The following is a 10134-nucleotide window of genomic DNA, read 5'->3' as shown; positions in this document are numbered from 1 at the left end:
GGAACATTAGAGGTGGTGATATGGTAAATTTGACTTTAGAAAAGGAGTTAAGGTGGATTATCAGATGTAGAGCCGACAAGGCACCAGGACTCAATGATAAAGTTCAAATTAAACCGATGTTAAGGAAAAGAAGGGTGTGTAGACCGAAATTATGATCTTTTCTGGATCTGCAGTTTAGTATGCCTTCCGGTCGTTTAGTACTGGATATTTATAAGCCTGGACTTTGTCTCCTATCAAATAAAGATCTTTCTTTGACTGCAGATACTCAGCAACCCAACCGAAACAAGTAACTTAAAGTACTATGCCGGTTAATAAAAATAAAGAATAGTACTGTACTGCTAAGGCGAATGGGTTTCATAAATTACGTTTACAACCCGGCCTAAATTAATTAAATAAAAAAAGAAACGTAAAGTAACATGAATGAGGGTATTCTGCATATACTTAAACGGTCGCTAAACTTTACAAGAGCAATATCACACGCATTTCATTTCTGGAAGGTGCGCCAACTATGACCATCACCAGTCAGCAGCGCGTAAGTGCTCCGTGCTTAGGCACCATGCTGAATAACCGTTGAAAATCGCACTGTACTTCTAAATTGCTACAACAGGATGAATCTTAATGCAGTTGATGTTTCTGATCAGTACATTTTATTAACTGTTAACATAATTCCATAATTTGTTCTGTGTAGCTTATTAGTGGCCATGCTAATTCAATTATCTGTTTACAACGTGCTTTATGGTTACGTTACTAACAAGTTAGCGCTGTAAAGTATTCAAAAGCTGCAAAGACGAAAGTCTGGATCACGCGTAGGTTCATATCCAGAATACAGAGAGACGTGGTTACGCAAACTCCATCGCTCTCTATTTATTTTATTTATTTATTGACATTTATGATCCACTGTGGCGACCCCTAATGGGAGTAGCTGAATGAAGAAGAAAGAATTGACATTTGTTAACCGGGTTAGTCCAACTGGGTTTGTGGCCCATGTTCAGTGGAGACCCGAGGATAAAAGCTCCAATGAAACAGAAAAATACAGTTTACAAGATAACATGTAAAAAATGTTATATACTATTATATTACTATATTCCTAAGCCTGACTGCCTGAATCTGCCCTGCTTGATGCCCAAGGAAACACTTTCAGTGTAAAGAATTTACCTATCAGCTCCCTGTGAGACCTCCCAGGAACACTGAAAGAGAAAGCATGTGTGTTACAGCTAACTGAAAGACTGTATCCATAATAATATATGACTATACTGCCAGGTTAGGCAAGTTTTCCAAGTCAGGTTAGGCAGCAGCCAAAACACCCCCCCCCATAGCTTTTTGTTTTACCCTCACTTCCATCTTATCTTATACTTTACTTCCCAATACTTTATCCAGACTTGCTTTTATCTTTACTCCGTCCTTTCCTACACCTTCATATCTTCCTCAGCCTGACATTACCTTAGGTGTTGCATTTTTCTGTAATAAGGTGACTGCCCACCAGGTGGCGCCTCTATATTTGCTGTCTGCCAAATATCTTTACCCTTTTCTTTCACATCTCACTATCTATGCCTTCTGTTCTTTACTTTAGCTTTTCTCATACTAAGCTACCCTTACTAAGCTCCCAGCTCTCTCTAAACTCCGTCTCTTCCCATTCTACTGTGCCCTAAAGTATCTTATATCACTACTTTCCCCTCTAATCAACCTAAATCTCCCACTGCTAATCCTCTCATCTCCCTACTACACTTCCCACCTTTACACTCAGCTGTAGCCTCTCTATTTCACTGATTGTCTTTCTTGACAGAGGACTCCTTGTCCATTCTTCTTCACAGGAGTCTCCTACAATATCTATCTATTCTCGCTGTACTGCGTACCCTGTTGCCCTCCTATTGTATTACTAACAACTCTGTGCTCTCCCCCAGACTCAAACTCCTCCTACCTATACTCTGACCATACCTTGCTTATCTCGCGGGTTCTGCTCTTTACCTCTTATATCTGTTATCTCCCCTCCCCCTTGCCCCAAAGTCCTCCCTTACCTTATAAATATACCCCATATTAGTGGACGCCATCTTTCCGCTTTTACCCTAGACCTGGTTGCTGTCCACCCTGCTCAGGCACTTCCACCTGCAGTAAGTTGTCCTATTTACACATTGCGCATTGTTGTAGCTATTATGTTATATGACTATTGATGTCTTATGTTTTACTCTTTAACTGGATGTGTGTTTTACTTTTTATCTGGCTGTTTTTAAACTCTGTTAAATTTGCTAGAACTGATAGCGTTGTGCATGGTTTTATTAGTAGCATCTGTTAAACCATAGCCTTTATTAGACTGCCAGCATATATTATATTAATTACTTATTAGAAATGTATAGTCTGTAAGATATTTGTTTTTTGATCAATAGTAGGGAAAAGTGCGTCCCATATTGTAAATCTACTGCATACGCTAATTCCTACCGGCGTTGTGCACGTGGTCCTATTTCAGACGGGCGTTACAATCACTCCGACTACCGGATTGCTAGAACCTCCTGCTTTTTAACTACTCTTAACTATAACATTTTAATATAAAAGGCTGCGAGTATATCCTATTTTTATTAATTTATCAGAAAGGAAAACAATCTGCATTACTTTTATTTGTACTGTATACGCATTAAACCGCCAGCGTATTGCACATGGGACCTCATTAAGCGGATATATCCTATTTTTATTGATTTATCAGAAAGGAAATCAATCTGCATTACTTTTATTTGTACTGCATACGCATTTAATTGCCAGCATTTTGCACATGGGACCTTATTAAACGATTGTTGTTACTGTCCCGTTCACCGGACCTCTAGTACCCCTTGCTTATAATTACCAAATCGTAGGAATTTTCTTTCTTTTTTATCACACTGAACTGTTATCTGGGGAATGAAGTGTTAGTTTAACCTCAACTCTGTTGCATACACTAATTCCTACCAGCACTGTACATGTTAGTCTATCTCAAATAATTAATAAAACTGCTCTGTTTACCGGACTGTTGGTATCCTTCGCTGCAACCTTTTTTAACTGATGGATTACTGGCATTTCTATACTTTCTTTTAGTCGCACATGTTAAATCTAACCAGCATTGTGCACGTGGGACCTTTACCAGCGGCTCCACTACCGTAGAGCTGTGAACACTGTATGGTGTATTATTCTGACTACTTGAACTTCCTATTTCTTTATCTCTGTGGCTATTTAGTGAAGCTTTATTATAGACTTTACTTTTAATTACAACGCCAGACCCATTTGGTGTAGTGCAGGAAGTTCCGCTATAAGCAGCTCCTCTACTTATGGACTGTGTATACCTTCGAGGACTGCTCTATCCCTTGGTGCAGTACTTTTCCTGTGGATCAACATAATCCGTTGCCCTTATTATAAATGTGCCACTACTCATTACATGTAATACAATGTACTCCATTGCAAAAGCCTAGCCTTTTTAGCGACTGAAACGTTTACCTATTGTCTATTTTTGTTTACAAATGATTATTTAATTCTACCCACCCATGAACTATACGTTTTCTAATGCTTTGTGCTCTGTCCATGTAACAGCTCAATCCTATTATGTTATTTGTATAAGGAAGCTCTGTAGCATATATTACCATTGCTGTTTGATGTTACGCTAGCTTTCTTTGTGCTTACCTCAACCCTGCCGTACTCTTCATATTAACCAGCATAGGCCCACAATAGGAAACTGGGTATTAGTACTATATCATTTGTGATTTCCATTAGTAGTATCTGCTACTTGTGCGATCATTATAAGTTTGTCATACACTCACAATATTGCCTTCCTGCTGAGTTTGTCTATGTAAAGGTTTTGCCTGTGTTGTCTAGCTATTGTACTGTTTCCCTCACTACTGGTTTCTCTCTCTCTATATACACCAGCCTCTGTGTTCCTGCATATCCCTAAGCCTGACTGCCTGAATCTGCGCTGCTTAATGCCCAAGGAAACACTCTCGGTGTAAAGAATTTACCTATCAGCTCCCTGTGAGACCTCCCAGGAACACTGAAAGAGAAAGTACGTGTGTTACAGCTAACTGAAAGACTGTATCCGTAATAATATATGACTATACTGCCAGGTTAGGCAGGTTTCCCATGTCAGGTTAGGCAGCAGCCAAAACACCCCCCCATAGCTTTTTGTTTTACCCTCACTTCCATCTTATCCTATACTTTACTACCCAATACTTTATCCAGACTTGCTTTGATCTTTACTCCGTCCTTTCCTACACCTTCATATCTTCCTCAGCCTGACATTACCTTAGGTGTTGCATTTTTCTGTAATAAGGTGACTGCCCACCAGGTGGTACCTCTATTTGCTGTCTGCTAAATATCTTTACCCTTTTCTTTCACATCTCACTACCTATGCCTTCTGTTCTTTACTTTAGCTTTTCTCGTACTAAGCTACCCTTACTAAGCTCCCAGCTCTCTCTAAACTCCATCTCTTCCCATTCTACTGTGCCCTAAAGTATCTCATATCACTACTTTCTCCTCTAATCATCCTAAATCTCCCACTGCTAAGCCTCTCATCTCCCTACTACACTTCCCACCTTTACACTCAGCTGTAGCCTCTCTATTTCACTGATTGTCTTTCTTGACAGAGGACTCCTTGTTTCATTCCGCTCCGCTCGCCCTGCGGGCTCACTCCGCTCCCCTACCCTGCCCCCAATTCTCACCCGCCCCAGTGCTCCTACACTTATTCCTCCTACACCACACCCCCTCAAACACTACACCAATCACACTATTCACATTATCACACTCCACCTCCCTTAACACTATACAATTAGTAACACCTACCTCCCATTACCTCTGTTATTTACTTCCTCCACCATATACACCTCAACACCTGCCTACCAACCCCACCCTTCATTCAACTCCCATCTATTAATTCCATAATGTCAAAATCTCCCACCCAATACCTAATTCAACTACTTCTCCCACTTCCACTCCTTCCTTCTCTTTTAACTTTCTATCTCCTAATCTCTTATGAACATGCACTTTACTCCTCCCTTCCCTTTCCCGCTAAACATACTTCTACATTACCACTAGCCACTACTCCAAATTTCCTAAACATTATATCCACACCCAACTACATACTTCCCAAATATCACAGACTAGCACCCATTAAATATACCGATCACAATAATAAAAAGCTACTCGACTATTCTTGCAAGCCACTTTACCCTAAACACATCATATACCTTCACTCCCTACTAGATGGAGACATACATCCAAACCCTGGTCCTAACCATACCTCTACCTCTGAAAAATGTACTCTAATCCCTAGTAGCTCCATAACCCCTTCCAAGCCTGCTAACCCTCTCCTCATAGCACATCTTAATATACGCAGCGTTAATAATAAAATCCCACACCTCCATGCCCTCCTAGATGTCCACCAATTTGATATCCTATGCTTATCTGAAACTGGGCTTAAACCCACAATTAAAGGTAATGAAGTAACCTCACCTGGTTATAATATCATTAGAAAAGACCGTACTACCAAAAAGGGAGGAGGGGTCGCAATCCTCTACAACACAGAACTACAAATCAGCACCATAGACCTTGACCCACCTTTAGACAACCGAGCTGAAATACTTATCACTAAACTTCAGGTCAACTCTTGTAAAGCTATAAATGTCATATGTTTATACCTGCCTCCAGGAAACAATATTAATACCCTTGAAAATATCCTAAATTGGCTTTCTATCACTATCCCACAAGAAACCATAATTTTAGGAGACTTTAACATTGATTGGCAGTCCTGTAATAATATACACCCTTCCACCCATGTTAACTTATACGGCTTTACACAAACTATTAACTCCTCTACCAGAACTCACAAACCTAACAACAAAGAAAGTACCCTGGACTGGATACTTACTAATAATCCTCTACATACCTACAAAGTAGGGACCCTCCCAGATGATCTAAGTGACCACTCCCTAACCTATTTTATTAGATCTAAAACCAACCTCACTCATCCCAACATTGCCAGAACTGTACGCTACAAAAGCAATTTAACCCTGAACTATTCCAGACAGAACTTAAACAATGTAATTGGTCACCACTAAAATATCTTCCACTTGATGAAGCTGTAGCCTATTTTAATACCACATTCTTAACCATCCTGAACCACCATGCCCCATTACGCTCTATTAGATGCAAAGGTAAACCAGCACCCTGGCTCTCTAATACTACTAGGCAAAAAATCCATCTGAGAAACAAATCCTGGATAAAATGGCGTTCTACTAAAAACCCATCGGATTACCTAACATTTAGACAACTAAGAAATCATACTAAAAATGCCATTGTGCTAGATAAAAAGAACGTCTACCTCCAAATACAGCAAACCTATCAAAAGAAACCTCAAAAGTTTTGGAACAGCATTAACAAACTTCTTCACCCAGGACAATCTATCACACCTAACCCTCTAGGCTCCAACCCCGATAATCCTATTCACACTGCCAACTCCTTTAATTCTTTCTTTACCAATGCCATCCAATCTCTTGCTAGCCATCTATTGCCAGACACCTCAAATCTGCCAAACTCATCTTTAAATCCTCCTCCATCTTTTCAATTACAACCAGTGTCTACTTCTAGTATATGCTCTCTTCTACAAAAACTAAAACCTACCACCCCTTCAGCTGACCAATTCCCAGCAGAATACCTTCAAATAGGAGCTAAATCCATTGCCTACCCTATATCCATTCTTATCAACAGAACCATAAGTGAAGGAAATATCCCATCCATCTGGAAAATTTCTTACATTATTCCACTACACAAAGGTGGGAACTCTAACGATTTCTCTAACTTTCGTCCTATAGCTTTGCTATCTCCTCTGGCAAAAAGTATGGAAAAGTGTATCCAGAAGCAACTTCTTAACCACCTTCTCCAAAATAACATACTTGCTAACTGTCAACATGGTTTCAGACCTTACAATAGTACCACCACTGCCCTGCTATCATTTACAGATTGTATTAACAAGAATCGTAACAGAGGCATTCTATCCTCTGCAGTATTCATTGATTTATCCAAAGCTTTCGACATGGTTAATCACCAACTGCTCTTACATATAATGATATCTCTATCACTTGACCCCTTAACCATTAACTGGTTCAAATCCTACCTTGAAAACAGAAAACAAGCAGTACTCTGGCACAATAATCTTTCTAATCTCCTACCTATCTCCCTAAGTGTCCCTCAAGGCTCCATATTAGGTCCACTCCTATTTTCCATCTATACTAATGACCTTCAGTCAGCAATTCCATATACTACCTGCAATCAGTATGCAGATGACTCCACTATTACCTGCTCAGCCACTTCTCAAACTGAACTGCAGACCCTTACCCAGAATGCATTTAATACTGTTGAGCAATGGTTTACAAACCGTTGCCTCCTCCTAAACCCAAAGAAAACTAAACTGCTACTCTTCTCACCAACCCGTAAGTCCACCCCCACACATTTTACACTTACATCTAACAATGGTACTGTTATCTCTCCAGACCTAACTACCAAACTCCTAGGAATAACTATAGATAATAATCTCAACTATGTCACGCATATTAACAGTACAATAAAAACAGTCAACAAGAAACTTGGATCCCTCTATAGAATTAAACCCTTTCTTACACCAGCAGCCAGGACTGCTACAGCCAGAACTCATCTCATCTCCACTCTACTCTATACTTCACCCATTTATACAAATCTTTCTAAAACCAACATTAACAAACTGACAGTATCCTATAACAACATTGCCAGATTTGCTACTGCCTCTCCTTTCAGAACTCATCACTGTCTTAATCTTAAACAACTTGATTGGTTAGAGTTTCTACACCATCTACACTTTTCACAGCTTACTATTGCCCACAAAACCCTGTATCAACCCACCAATACTCCTATACTCTCAAACCTACTTACCCCCTACCATAATCCTAAAAACTTACGCTCTTCTAACAAACTACTGTTTAACATTTGCAGATCCAACAATTTAGCAGGTGACTCCCTTTTCTCTAATACCATCGGTAAGCTATGGAATCTGCTACCCACTGAACTCACAACTCTCTGCTCTCATATACTTTTTAAAAAGAAACTCGAGCTTCATCTCAAGTCACACTGGTTAGTTCCTGTACGATCCCTGACTAACTGTTGATACTTCTCACTAATAACTACCTGCATCATCCTAAGCCTTCCCTATAAAATCATGACACTTTTGAGTGAATTCTTTATATATACTTGCATATTACATCCTCTCATGAATATTCCCTTATTGTTTACTGCTCCAGTCATGCTCAATGGTAGTAAGGCAATTAATATTTCATATCTTAAAAAAAAAAAAAAAAACTTTTTTCTTATTTATACATCGGTTCTACTCAATACTATTTTCTATATTGTTTTTGGTATACAACTTTACTGGGACTTCTTCCTTGATTGAATTTTGCATGTGTTCTTCTGTAAACTTTTTCAAGATTGTACTTTATATATGTTTTTATTATTTATTGTTTTTTGTTTGTTATTCTTGGAGCTTTTCTCCCCGGGCCTCTACTGAAAATGGACATGTATCCAGCTAGACTAGCCCGGTCAACAAATGTAAAATAAAAATAAATAAATATACATACATACATATATATACAGACACACACACACACACACACATATATATATATATATATATATACATATATATATATATATATATATATATATATATATAAATAAATAAAAACACACATTCTTTTGGCTTTTCCCGGTTAGAGGTCGCCACAGCGGATCACCTGTCTGCTCATGATTGGCAGTGGAGTTTTACAGTGTCGAGTTGCTAGCCCGGCGCCCAACCTTCCACAGAAGGCACACACGCACGGCTAGGGCCAATTTATGCATTATTATTATTTTATTTTTTTTTAAAGAAACAGATTAAATAACAACATACAGATAACTGGAGAAGGTCTGGAGCAGGTCCTCTGTTCTGAAGTTAGCAGGAAAACTAAATATTTCTATGACATGAGAAAGCTCACTCTCATCGCCGTCAGATTCTTTGGACTGATGACTGCAGAAATCAAATCCGCGCCTCCGTGAGTTCATCTCATTCTCTGCTGGCTGCAAAAGAAACAAAAAAATAACTTTCAGAGCTGACAGTTGGATTACTGAAATGGACAACATTTAAAACAACATCTTTTAATCTTTTAATTCTCAAACAACTCACAATTGTCTACATTACTATTCACCAACCAGATAACTGCCCTGCCCTCAAAAACTTAGTTCAACCTTACTCTAACAGTACATGCCTGCGGTCATCCAACAAACTTCTACTAAAGGTCACTAAAGCTAATAACAGTTTCGGGGATTCATTGTTCTCCCACCAGATATCAAAGACCTGAATCTCCCCCCTCCCCCCCAGCACATACATAAGTCTGCCAACTCTTCCAAATTCCGACGACTCCCTGAGGAGCACCTAACCAACAAGTGGCTCTGCTCTTGCACTACCGCAGGATGACCATTACTAGCTCTGGACAGCACCACACTTGCCCTGCTTCTAAGCTTTAACTTAAACTTTTCCCCATTAGTATAACCCAGCCCGGTTTCTCTCTTTCCTATACATGTAAAACAGCGGTACAGATGTCGGAGTTATGTATACATGCCATTCAATTTACCCACATTTTATCCTAGTTCCTTCTTACGACAGCTGATATGTTAATTTACTTACTTGTACTTCATATAATTCCCTATTTTGCTACTGTAGAACAATTACCTATTTATATGCTCCTTCATCTCTCATAAACTCTCTCATAAATGTAATTTTTTAAATATTTTTATTTTGAAAAATTTGTATTGGAACTTTTCTCCCCCTGGCCTCTACTGAAAACAGGCTTTTAGCTTAGTTAGACATTTCTGGTAAACAAATGTAAAATAATAGTAGACAGACTACTAACAAAGTCGTACGGTCTTCACCTGTGACAATGACGACCCAGGTTATAAGTTGACAGACTAGTGACAAAGTGGTACGGTCTTCACCTGTGACAATGACAACCCAGGTTATAAGCAGACAGACTACTGACAAAGTGGCAAGTTCTTCACCTGTGACAATGACCACCCAGGTTCAGGAACAAACGTTTGTTTGTCAGATGTCTGACTGAGGAAATGGTG

At 39.2% G+C, this 10134-nt stretch overlaps 1 protein-coding gene across 1 annotated transcript in view; it reads right to left on the bottom strand.

The window, feature by feature from the left end:
- Positions 1-10134, bottom strand: part of R3HCC1L (R3H domain and coiled-coil containing 1 like) — a 438719-nt gene that overhangs the window by 395820 nt on the left and 32765 nt on the right. Inside the window, exon 2 of the mRNA XM_044076916.1 lies at positions 8921-9087. Coding sequence (XP_043932851.1) covers positions 8921-9087 — 167 coding nt within the window. The remainder of the gene's footprint in view (positions 1-8920; positions 9088-10134) is intronic.

The sequence above is a fragment of the Protopterus annectens genome, chromosome 7.part0 (assembly GCF_019279795.1).
Source record: "Protopterus annectens isolate FY-2018-M chromosome 7.part0, PAN1.0, whole genome shotgun sequence".
In the NCBI taxonomy this organism is placed as follows: Eukaryota; Metazoa; Chordata; order Ceratodontiformes; family Protopteridae; genus Protopterus; species Protopterus annectens.
This window is presented reverse-complemented; position numbering and strand designations above follow the sequence as displayed.